General features: G+C 34.5%; 1 protein-coding gene across 16 annotated transcripts in view; it reads right to left on the bottom strand.

The window, feature by feature from the left end:
• DMD (dystrophin) overlaps positions 1–13,236 on the bottom strand; it is a 1,135,802-nt gene that overhangs the window by 596,601 nt on the left and 525,965 nt on the right. For all 16 annotated transcript variants that reach the window (XM_072937290.1, XM_041719931.2, XM_041719926.2 and 13 more), the window contains 3 exons: positions 11,914–12,087; positions 10,108–10,263; positions 6,501–6,671 (listed from right to left, as the gene is read on the bottom strand). In XM_072937290.1, coding sequence (XP_072793391.1) covers positions 6,501–6,671; positions 10,108–10,263; positions 11,914–12,087 — 501 coding nt within the window. The remainder of the gene's footprint in view (positions 1–6,500; positions 6,672–10,107; positions 10,264–11,913; positions 12,088–13,236) is intronic.

The following is a 13,236-nucleotide window of genomic DNA, read 5'->3' on the forward strand; positions in this document are numbered from 1 at the left end:
CTGCACATACTTTGTTCACTGAAATATAACAGCACTGGTAAATTTTCTGCAAGAAAAAAAAAAAAATCAAAAGTACTACTAATAATTCAACAACATTACATAAAACAGAGAAAAATATGTAATGATGCCAGGATTTAAATAACATAATTTCAGTAAAATTCAGAGTGTGGCTTTTAAATTCCCCTAATTTTTAAAGAGCAAGTTCCACACAGCCTTGCTGGATCTAAGCTCCTTTCTGGTTGTCATAACATTAAATTGCATCCCAGCTGTGCAGTTTATTTGAAAATATATAAGAAAGTTGTAGAATTAAACTACACAATTAATGCAATTAGCTTTGCAAGTTAAGAATGACATTTAAAACACTTAGCACTCTAAAAAAAAAAAACCCAAACCCCCCAAGTCTCAAACACCACCACAATAATATGAAACATCAACAAATAAAGGGGTGAAGCTCTTCCCAGAAGGACTAGGCAATTTATACATTTTGATTTTGTGTGCTTATCAGGGTGAAGCCATGTAACATAAATAAAATACAAAGATGTAGGAGTTGTGAAGAAGCTATTTTCCTGATATAATCATGGCATCTTGGGGAAACAAAAACATGTAAACAAAAGATTGAATCAACATCCTAACACCAAACATTCACTTACAGCTGCGAAAATTTATCAGCAATGTTGAACAACTCCAAACAGATTATATTCATTCTGCTGTTTATCATTATAGTAAAGCTATTACATTCACTTTTTTTTTCCCTTAAGACTATTATATTTATTTATAAAACAAAATCTTATTCAAGTGTACTCAAAGAGAAAGGCTCCATAAATACTTCCAGGAAAGATATCTCCATTAAAATATGTATACAAATTATACAGATTATATTAAGGATATATGCATATAATATTTCTTTACATATGTCACTATTTGGGATCACATCTACTAGCAGATACAAGAGTTAAGATGATATATATCTCTTCCCATTCAAATTTCAATTATTCAGTTAGACCAAATTCTGAAGTGCCTCTTTGGAAGAAGCTGTACTTCCACTTCTCTGAACTACCAGTTATAGCTATTTGGTACAAAATACCACAATGGAAATTCTCTGACCAAAAAAATTAATTTGTGTTTCACTGACTGAATATTTTCCTTTTGCTTTTGAAGGAATTGTTACTCTTACTCCTGGTCATAAGAAAAATGTTGGTAGCCTGCTTTAACCAAAACTGGGGTATTACACCACCATGAAACTCCCAGGACTTGAACTTTTCCAAGAGAAATGGCATGTAGATTCCTGGCATTCTGGAAATTAAAGCAATCACACAGATCCTGGTGCAATTCTGCATGCAGATCATGTCTCAGGTCATTAGTTTCTAATCCCCTTCCCAGAAACATCAGAATGGGGAAAGGGAGAATCTGAGCTTCCCTTGTGCCAGTTTTATTCATCAAAACCTCAGGAAAGGAGTTGCAGTACAAAATAAAAGTTCTGTTTAAAAAACAACTTTGGGTAGGTTGAAACCCATGCAGAAGGAAAACCATGCTGCAGTGTGTAAAGTCATAGGGATGAGATTTGCTGAGAATTTATAAGTGGTTTGTAACTGCATAACATAATATTTTACCTACTTTACATATGGATTCATAGGATGACAGGATGAATCATGTTAGAACAAATAATTGCAGTTCCCTGTGCAGATATTTACATTTTGAGTGGTGTTCACAGTCCTATCTCTGATCCTACTGTGCTGTGACATACTCTTTATCTTTCAGTTTATTGAAAAATACTTACATGGATTTTCACAAAACAGTTACAACCGTTTTGTTTTGGGTTTTTTTTACTTGATTTTTTTTGGTTTACTGTGATGGTTTTTATACATCCCTCCAGTCACCAAATATCAACTAGGAATTAATTATATCTGAAAACAGAAGTTACGTAGACATTTTGTGTGTTTTGCTTTGTTTTTATTATTATTTCATTATTTTGCTTGGTTTGTTTTTGTTTTTGGTTTTTTTTTTTCTGAAGATGTTGTAAAAAGGACTTCTGAGCTATATTTTATAATGAAAAAAGTAATATGTAGCAAGATTAACTAATCATGTTTTTTTTTCCAAACAAACCAGAATTGTAAATTAATGCAGGGGATACTATATTTAGCCATGATGGTCATTAATATGTGGAGATTAAAAAACACAACAACAATGAATGACTGAAGAAAAATTCTGTGTGCCTTTACACTGTCTGTGAGCTGTGGATTACTTGAAAATACTCTTTGCAATTAGAATCTTTCTAAAAGAAATTAGGTGGCTCAGCTCTCACAGGTGGGATTGCAGAATTAATCAGAAGCTGACATTATGGACTTCTCAGTGGTTGATAATACATATTTATTTGTTTATTTACACCACATCTCTTATTTTTTATTGCATTTTGGCCTGTGACTATGAATCAGTTGACACAATTTACAGTTTGTCTTTTTTTACGGATATTACTGACAGGAAATATGTTGCTAAATGTAACTGTAAGTACTTGAAGTCAACTTTATACTCACTGGTATTACACACTGTGTTAAAAAAATCAGATTAAAGCATTGGCAGAGTCATACTGCTGATAGTAGGGAGTGATACAGAATTTTCCTGGTAATACCATCTGCCATTTCCTTTTTAAGAACATGATTTCCTGGCAATATAATTCTTATCAGTCTGGTTCATGATTAAAAGACAAATAAACCCTGCAGTTGTTAATGTCTTCAGTGATAAATATGTTCACTAAATCAGAATTCTAATTATAAATGGATTTCTAATATACGATGTTTAATAACTATCTTTCCACCCGCATGTCATTTTTCTTATCTATTATAAACAGAGCTGAATTCAAATGGAAAGATTTAACTTGTCTCTACTGAGCAGAAAGGCAGGATTTACTGTCTTCAGTATATGGGCCATCTAATTTCACATAACTCAGCCAAGTTTTTGTTCCATTCCTTGAAAAATTCTACACAGGAACAAATAACACATTTCCCTTGATGTCCAGATTAATGGTATCTTTCATTAGCTTCATTTCCTATTCAAGGTGGACATTTCTTTTTACTTCGAGGTGTTTATACCTTGAAGACAACGTTCAGATGTATGTTTTCTTTTATTGTCAACTCTATAATTATCTTTGTAACCCTCTGAGTTATTTTCACTTTTAAAAAGACTTGGGTGCTGAAAACGAATTAGAAATAAGTGCACTAATAAATATAACTGCTTCTTTGTCCTGTAAAGAAAAAAGATTATTAGCTCTCTGCTTAGATATATCGACAGCAGCACACATCCAATTTTCAGTTCATTTGCAGTATTGAATTCTCCTCTCTCCCTCTCCATTTTCCATCTTTGTTTTTCTGCAGACTTTTGTCACAATGGGAATCTGCTGGGCTTAATTCATCTCCCAGTGCATTTCATTAGCTTGGTTACTGTCTTTGGCAGCCTACTTACCCAGGAAGTCCAAAGCCCAAAGCTGTAACATTAATCAGATACTGTGAGGCTCTGGTTCTGGGGACTAAATTATTGATGTACAATTTTGTGCGATGCCTTAATAAAATTCACACAGGAGTAGCAGCATCGTACTTATTTATGAAGTCCCCACAATAATTTTAAACTGTCCAGGATAAAATGAAGCACTGTCTCCTAGTAGGAGCAGATTCTTTAGGGAAAAAGTATATTTCACATAATTTCTGTAAATATTTTCACTTGTAAGTCTAGGATTTGCCACATATACTACCTGTTGGATTGTTCCACATTAAAATTCTGCTTACATATATGCGAATATTTGTTTATATTTCCTAAAAGGCAACATTAAAATGGAATTTTGAAAGCCACTCAGTACATACGTATTTTGCCAAGAGGCAGCTGCTCTCACCCAAAGCTGTATATTCTTATTTTAGTGATGAACTGACTGAAGGGGAAGAGCTGAGTTAATACATGAATTGAGATTGTAGTGAAGGCTTGGCGGAGTATTTGAAGCCAAAATATCCCTTTTACCAGCTTATCCTTCAAAACTTTACATACCAGTTCCCTGTGAAAATTCACAATACTCAACAGCACGCCTTAAGATTAGAAGGTGGAATGGTTCCTGTCTGATATATTTTTTCATGTAAATTGTTCTTATTTTAATTAGCTCTAGTTACCTTTTTTGATTGTCTTCAGATAAAAAATACATTGTACTTGTTGTAGTAAGCTTAAGACATAACAAAGGCTTCCCACTGTGCAGGTGCACTAATCATCAGGTTTTAGGTCCTAATTATGCAACTTCTGAATCATTAAGGTTCATATCTAACAATAAAGTGATATTAAGGACAAATCTTTCTCTTTAAACCCCTGAGAAACTACATACATCTGGATCAACAGGAACATGAAGCACATGTTTCTGTTTCAGGAGAACTGCACTGTGTAGTCACCACAGAAAATTATTTTTATTTTACTGAAGGAATGGCCTACCTACCTATCAGGTTAGTTTGGGGATGTTAAAACATGAAGTTTTTCTATTTGTCTCTTAAAGATATGACATTTATCCTTTATTGTGGGTGTTAAAGAGTCACTGGAAAGCTGCACAGCACAAAAGAAATTTGGGTGTTGGTTGACAGGTATTAACGTGAGCCAGGTGTTCAGGGGGTCAAGAAGGCAAATTGCACCTGGCAGGGGTCAGCAATGGTGTGGCAGCAGGACCAGGGCAGGGATTGTCCCCCTGTACGTGTGGTGAGGCCACACCTCAAATCCTGTGTCCAGTTTTGGGCCTCTCACTACAAGAAAGGCATTGAGGGGCTGGAGTGAGTCCAGAGAAGGGACATGGAGCTGGGGAAGGATCTGGAAGGTCAGTCATGTGAGGAGCAACTGAGAGAGCTGGTGTGCTAAATCTGGGTAGCTAAGCATTGGAATGGGATGTCCAGGGAAGTGGCAGAATCACCATCAAAGTGTTGAAGAACAAACTGGACATGGCACTTCTTGCTGTGGTTAATTGCCATGGTGGTGATTGGCCAAAGGTGGAACTCCACGATCTTGATCTTTTCCAGCCTTCATGATTCTATGATTCTAAGATCACAATATCAGTCCAAAGAAATGAAAGGAACCGCACAAAATTTACCGTAGGAAAAGCAGCAAGTGAAAATGAGAAAACATTAGGGAATATAGGAGAGAACAATGGGGGTTTAGGTTTTTATTTGAAAGCGAAAACTGCAGTAGTCAAAGCAGTAATTGTAAGTTAGTAAGAGAGAAAGTTGATACTTTTGGATATCACTTTTAAAATGTCTTACAGACATATGACCAAAAAAAAAAAAAAAAAAAGAACTCCAAGTCTAACAAAAGATGTGTTGACTGTGGGGTTTTTATTGTTATTGTTGTTATTCTAGTATTGTTATTAGTTTTCAAATCATCAATGCATTTTAAGACAGCTTTATCAAGCTCAGAAACTTGAAAGGGTTAGTTAAGAACAAAAACAACCCCACTCCACAAAATAAATTTTACTCAAGTGCCTTGAATCTTCACTGACATTAAAAAATTAGGAAGATTGCCTTTATGCAATTCATCACTATTTCTATAATGCAGAGCAAAACTAGTAAAATGTTTAGAGTATTTCTTCCATTAAACAAAGCAGAAGCGGCTTTTTTTTTTTTTTTTTTTTTCACAAACCCCCAAATAGTGTTTAAGGAGATTTTTTGTTGGTTTGTTTTTGTTTAAAATGCTGCTGGCTGCACACAGATATTTGAAACTATGAAGCTTTGGATAATTTTGACCATAGTGTGCTATAAAATGCAAATTTTGGTATGTATGAATAATGATGACTTGGTTTGTTTATGTCCTCAGCTAAATTGGATTTCTATTACATGTGCAGAAAATGAAATAGATTAGCTACTGTTGAGTGATAACATGCCAAGTTTTAGCATCACACAGAAAAACTCTTTTTTATACAGATGTCTTGCATTCCTCAGTTTCTGTAAGATGTTTATCTAAACTGTGATTTTGAGGAAAGTTTTTATTAAGGCTTTGAGTTTTAACCTGAAAGATGAGTTCAGGGTGACGTCTCATGGAAGTAGGAAGCCTCCAGAATGCAAAGGAATGAGCTACAAATCTATGAATAAGAAAACAAATATCCTGCTACTATCTGAACATGTAGAATATATAGTGTTCTGGCATCTTTAATCTTTCCTCTACTATTTAATACCTTTCTAACTATGAGTAGAATGGTGTAAGAGATCTCTACTTACATGGATACTGGGTGGTTGATTTATAGTACTCTAAAAAATTAAATTCTAACTTTAAATTCATCTCAGTGAAGATTACTGCAACGTGAAGGTGAATTGTGCTATTGATCTCTGCAGAGACAAGAAGGTCCAAACTTTTCTGAGTGTTAATGCTAAGGTGAGATAATGCCAAAACATTCACGAAAGTTCCACTAACTAAAACGCCAGAATTTTTAATTACTTTTCTTTATCACAAAAGAAATCTATCTTTCTGCCATATTCACGTGTGTGTTGCATTGTTACCTTGCCCCAGGCAATTTCAGCATCCAAATTTCTCGGCATCCCCTGCACAGCCGATCTCTTTGTCAGTTCCGCGTCTGTCGCTGCGAGCCACTCTGTCAGAGCATTGATCTCTTTCCGCAGTTTCCGGGACAATTTCAAGCATTTCTCTAACTCTTGCTTTTTTTCTGTCACCTGCAGAAGGAATAATAGTGGTTATTAACCCTTCAGTGAAACAGGTCCAATGGTTCTTATATAATATTTTCCGTAGGCCACTCTTCTATAAAAACTAGGCTTGGGATTCCATAGGTGGAGTTGCAGTTTTAGTATAGGTATGTCTTGATTTGTTCTCTCAGTGTCAGTAATTCTGCTGCTAGAATGCAAACACCTACAAGAAAATTACGTGCATAAAGATGCATTGAGTTTGAAATACTAACAGAGCTCCAAAAATCCGCTCTGTTTTGAAGTTGTACATAGCAAATTACTTTAGAACAACTGAACTAACAGGCTTTCCTTGAGACACAAACTAGATGTCAAAACCCTTCACAGGGTATATTTTAATACAGGTGGACATATAGGAACTGGGATTCCTCAAGGGTTTTTCTGTGTAGCTAAGTTTCATGGAAGAAAAGAAATACCAGTTTAAGAAAGCCTCAAATCTTGAAACACGATGTCACTGAATAAAGTTGAAGTAAAGCAGCACATTTAACTTTAAGGTTTTAATTTTCTGAATGTTTTGGATGTAAAGTATTAAAGATGACCTCTGCTTTAAAGTTCTTTTAAGCTTGGCATGTGGTTCCTGGAAGGAAGACTGAGTATTTATATTGCCTTGACTGTCTCACATTGCATATTGAAAGAACAGGGCAAATCATTTCTTGCAAGCCCCTGAGACTCTTCAGGGAGATGAAGAAAAGGTTTTACTTAATTAGTAGAGAAAGCAGAAGAGTAAATTAAGAGATCTTAGATGGGAAACGACACTACAATAGACAATAGGCAACTTGTAGTAGAAAATAAAAATTAATAAATTCTGCTGTGATGAAGTTTAAAAAAATCTAATCAGAGAAAGAGAATTAAAAGTGTCCCATAGATCACTAATATTCAAAAGAATTTCCTAATTAGCTTAAATGTCAAATAGTAATGACATTAAGACTGTAGCCGCTGATTTGTACTTAAGTATTTCTAAATAGAAAAAAACTTTCTACAGTGGTAGAAAACTGCACCTACTAAAACTATTTTCTACTTTGCCATTAAGAACAAGTAGTAGGACAATGATCAAATGGATTCGTAGATTGACTGCCAAGGATAATTTGAGGTTTTAAAATGTAACAGGATGTTACAAGGTTAGGTACATGGCTTTTGCTATCCCTGAGTAAGGAGATGAGATTTGCCTACAGAATAAGCTATAAAGTGCTCCTGATAATTTATTATCATCCTGTAAAGGCTTGCTACTGAAATCTCATAACATTTTTCACTGAATATGCTTTATGTGCTTTCTTGCATGCCAAATTTATTAAATGAGACCACAGAACTTACAGTCAGGCCAAGAGGTAAATCCCTGGGAAGGACCATAAAACTCAGCTTTTTAGAGCTCTATTCACACATGGAGCCAGGTTTTCCACATCTTCTTCCGAAGAGTGTAATAGCAATTGTAAATAACATTACTTTGCAGCAATACAATGCAAAGTGCACTATCCTAAACTTGATTGCCTGTTTAAGAATTTTAAACACCCGGTATAATATAAAATGAAGTTACTCATACTTGTCAAAACAGAGATAGAATATTTGTGTTCCTATATAAATCTCTAACACGTGTTTATTATATAAATAGTACATTATCTCCATATACATTGCATATTGCAGATTACTGATTAATCAGTTTCTTAGTATCTCAAATGTGAAGATGTATTTTCTACAGAAAAATAGGAAACAGTGCCCTCTAAAGGCCTTCTGGGTCAGAAAATGTGACAGTGGGTTTATTTATGAGGGGGCCTCGTGAAACTGTACCTACAAAATCACAGAAGTGAAGCTATGCTTGAAGATGTTTTTTTTTCCCTCAGACCATAAATGTCATTCCTAAGACCTATTATTAGTTATAACTATTGTTAGTTTTCTCTTAAAAAGTCTTTTTCTCAATGCAATCAATTAGTGCTGATAATGGCTATTCAATTCCTTTATTTCTATATATCTGGGCTTCTATGACTTTCTCTTAAACTGTTAATTACCATGCTGAGCAAAATTAAATGTGAGAAATTCCACCTAGGGCAGCAGAGCTAAGCTCAGCACTGCAAATTTTTGAGACACATCAATTTGCAATATGGCTCACTTCAAGTCACTAATGGCTCCCTAATGGTACATTATTATCCCTTCATTAGATAAGAGAGGTTTCCTACAATAATGGCACCTGTTTGCTGTTAAGTTAAACATAATGCAGGAATAAATGCCACAGTTCTTTCTAAAATAATGGAGAACTCAAACATATTATCCAATCCCAAACGACAGCTATCCACACCTACTGAAGCAGACTCCAGTTTTCCTGACACTCAAGAGATTGATGTCTCTTAATACCTTTACTTTCTAGCAAGAGAGAACTGGTTTAATTCACAGTCCCTAATGAGTACTATCTCTGTCAAAAGTAACATAACTCTTATTGCTTTATCATACTGTAGTCACCAGGGTTTGATTCTCATTATCTGTTTGAACCACATACTGGCTCTCAGTATCACCATGGGCTCATTTTCTTAGTTATTAATAATTTATCATTTTAATAATTTATAATCTAAAAATTAAGAATTTGCTTCCTGTCCTGTTTTGTGTTTTTCAAGTGCATAAATTTTAGAAAAAAACAGACAGGTATTATCTGTCTTTCACAATTTTCAGTCATCCAGTCACAGCACCAAATTCACTCTCATCCTACAGTTCTCAGAAGTTCTTTGAATAGTTCTAATGAGGGCAAGAGAAACAAAACAAAGTAATGAAGGATATGTGTTAACTGAATTATTTAAATGAAGCCTTCTTTAGGACAATGTCACAACGTCTCTTCTGAGTCTAGTTGATATTGGTTAAGAGCCTGTGCATCATACTGTGTTTAGTTGACTTTTATACAAGAGCCTCTCGAGGAAAGATTCAGTGGCAAGAGCTTTTTTGTTTAGCAGATTTTTGAACAGCAAGAAATGGAAATTATATACTTCAAGATCTATACTTTAAGATTTATATATACTTTAAGATTTAAGTCAGAGGGAGTAGTAATTTAAAAGGTAGATTTTTCTCTTTTATAAAGCAGCCCTATAAGTAAAACTTGATCGAAGTAATTTCTTAATCTGAAGTGACTCTTTGAGGCATCAGAATGGAACAGCATCCCCCATGTGAACTCTAAAAACCAATGAACTAGCAGAAAAAACCAAATGCAATAATAAGAAACTAAAATTTTTAATTGCAATAAAGGAAATTTTTATTTTTCTAGGTTTTTTTTTTTCAGAGCAACTGAATAGCCTTGCTGGTGATTGCCTTTGCCTCCACTCCTTCTCTCCCACTGGAAGAACCTTGAAAGGAACCAGGAAAAAATCCCATTACTTACCACACCGATGTTACTTTTCACTTTGCCAGTGCATGACTTTATATTAAAAACACTTACCTTTGCACCCAATTCATTATACTGCAGCTTCAAAGCTGTAAGCCTTTCATCCAGTTCCTTTGGGTTCTCTGTCTGCTGCTTCTGAACAATCTGCCTCCCAGTTTTTATCACTGTTTCCACTTCAGACTTCACCTCACTCAGGTTTTTATATAATTTCTAATCAAATAGAAATATAAAAAGTGAAACACCACCTTTACAACATGAAAACTAGAGAAGACCATTGGAAGTATTCAGAATCCAAATGAACAAATTCAGAACAGTCCATCTTTACAAACAGTGACTTCAGTGATATGTCATTACAACCTAATTAACTAAACTAATTTCAGTCAAAAATGTTATACATGAGAAAATACACATCATTATTAATTGTTTAAGGCTGTGACAGAGTTGTTTTAAAACTTAGATAATGCAGTATTTAAAACAACAACAGATATCTTCTGTCAACTCATAGAGAATGTTGGACGTATTTGAACTACAAATACCCATTGGTCTTTAAATTCTGTCATTTTTTCATACTGCTAAATCTAGAGACTGGAAGGATAGAGGATTAGCCCTACATTTAGTAAGAGTCATACTCTAAAAAATTTAGGTAATAAAAGTAACAAAATGAGATGGACCTACAATTACTACTTTATTTACTTAGAGTAGAATGTGTATAGTCCAGCTCCTTTCTAGGTGCTTAATATGATAATAAATTCTTCATTCCTGAAAACCGTCCAACAAATTAGGAAGCTGTTGTATGATGCACATTGTCTAAACTCTGAATATATACTATAACTAGATTTTGAAAAACAGGAACATTATGAGAATCCTTGTAGTTAAAGATGCTCTAAAATCACTATGGGTTTTTCACAAAATACATTAGAGCTGCAAAAGCCAGCTGCTGAGTGAAGACATACTAATTCAGTGCAGAGCTTCTAAGAACCACAAAATTCTAATAAGAATGTCATTCTCACATGAATCTGAGTTTAAGAGCAATTTCATTTAAGAAAAATGAACAAAATAAAGCAATAACATTGACTTATCCTATGCTTATTTTTTAAATTTAAATTCTTTCTACATTTACATCTGAAAGAGGTTTGGAGGGGATAACCTTCAGGCATGCCATTGCCCCAAGGAAAAAAAAAAAAACCCACAAAAACTACCAATAAAAATGAATATATAATAAAGATGAACCAAATGAAGATATAATAAATATGAACCAAAAAAAAAAAAAAAAGAAAAGAAAAGAAAAAGATAAACCAGCTACTTTTGTTTTTACAATCTTCTTTTTTTGATCATCAAGAATGAGGTGTTTAGCTTTATTTATTTAAGGGGAGCAGGATTATAGTGATATTAAAGAGACCTGTACAGCTTTTTCTCATATTCCTCAGGACATACTCAGATCTTCTTTTGCTCTTGAACTGAGAGAAAGCCATAGCATGCCATCTCATGGAAGTTTTAATCTATGGTTTTCCATTATGCTTTGTGTTTCCTGGTTGAAACAGATTTGTGCTCTGTAACACCTCTTTTGATTATGTCACAGAATTCCATGACTGTAGAATATAGAAAATAGAGCCAATATGGGAAGATAAATTCAAATGCAGGACAGAATCTGGGAATTAGGAAGGGATCCTAACTGGTATCCTCGCATAGTGAAAGTGCATGTCTAGAGTTCTGGAAGGTGGGTTGGTTGTTTTTCTGGGGTTTTTGTTTGTTTGTTTGGGTTTTGAATTTTTTTTGCATAGCTGAATTAAGGACAATAATCTCTAATTTTTATCTTTCTCTGCATTAAGCCAATAGAAAGAGAGCATCCTAAATATTCACCATGCAATGATCCAGCTGTGATTGTACTACTTCCTGCTCAACACTCTTCATCTCCAGCTTGGGCACCTGCAATTTCACTTCATCTAGAATTCTTTTACATTCTTGGAGGCGCTGTTCAAAGTTGGCTGGCTTCTGAAACAAGCGAAACTTCACAGACACATCCTGCAGCTTTTTCTGAAAAGGAAACATGGGCAAGTAGAAAGTGTGAAATCAAATCAATGCTGAAGACAAGTCTTAGTCCTGTTACAGAATACTTAGAATACATTGTCAATCAGCAATTTCTTATTAAAAGAATATAAAACTTTCGGGGAAAATGCCAGTGGCAGAGAATCTTGGGTCTGCACTGGAGGACAAAATTTCTTCCATCATCCAGGACACTGGATGCAGCAGAGCCTGTGGCAAAAGAGCCCGAATACACACATAAAGAAAGGGAGAAGTTTGATATCTTTCAATATGCAAAATGTTTGGGGGTGTGAGGGAAAAAAAAATTAATGACTTGAAGATAAGCCATCCACATTGCAGAGTGAATGCTCTTCAACTCTATCAGAAGTTGCTGCTTCTTGGTATGAGGAATAAATCTTTTAGTCCTTCAAAGAAACCTAAATAATGTGGCTTGGCAGTAATTAGGTCTAGTACAAACCACAAAATTTAGAGTATAAAATTGATTTATATTTCAATTTAAAAAAAGTTTAACCTAGAGTAAAAAGAAAGGCATTTTGAAGGCAGAAAAAATAACTTTGACAAACTTGGCTTCTAATTTCACCATTTTCACAATTTTCTTTGTGCATTAATTAGACTGCTTGCTCACATGATCCCTAGCTCAGGGGAAGGGGAAATAATTAAAAATAAAGAAAAGAAATTTTAATTATCTACTTGAAAAAGATCTAATTTCTCTATAGAAATACAGAGTGAAGTATTATTGAATAAGTTTTTCAACTGTCTTGGGAACAAAAAAAGAGAATAAATGTCACTAAGAAATAACAAAGTAATTAAATAGGAACTCAGCATCTCCAAAACACACTTCCGATTTTCTTATCTTCAAAACCTGGACACTTTATTCCATCACAGTGTAGTCTGTGTCATACAGATTTGAGGAAAAACTGTAATAGGGCATACAATTGGTATATACATAGGCATTGGTAAAAATCCTTCCCACATCTATCAGATTTCTGAAAAGGAGGCAGAAATCATGAGCAGCAAACAACCTGGGGTACCACAGAAAAGTGTGTAAATATCCAGTAGCTCCTTCAACAACTTTCCTCTTTAAACACTTTTCGTGAAATTTAGATCCAATGAGATAAGAAAGGAAGACTTTCTCACTAT

Source organism: Taeniopygia guttata, chromosome 1 (assembly GCF_048771995.1).
Source record: "Taeniopygia guttata chromosome 1, bTaeGut7.mat, whole genome shotgun sequence".
Lineage (NCBI taxonomy): Eukaryota > Metazoa > Chordata > Aves > Passeriformes > Estrildidae > Taeniopygia > Taeniopygia guttata.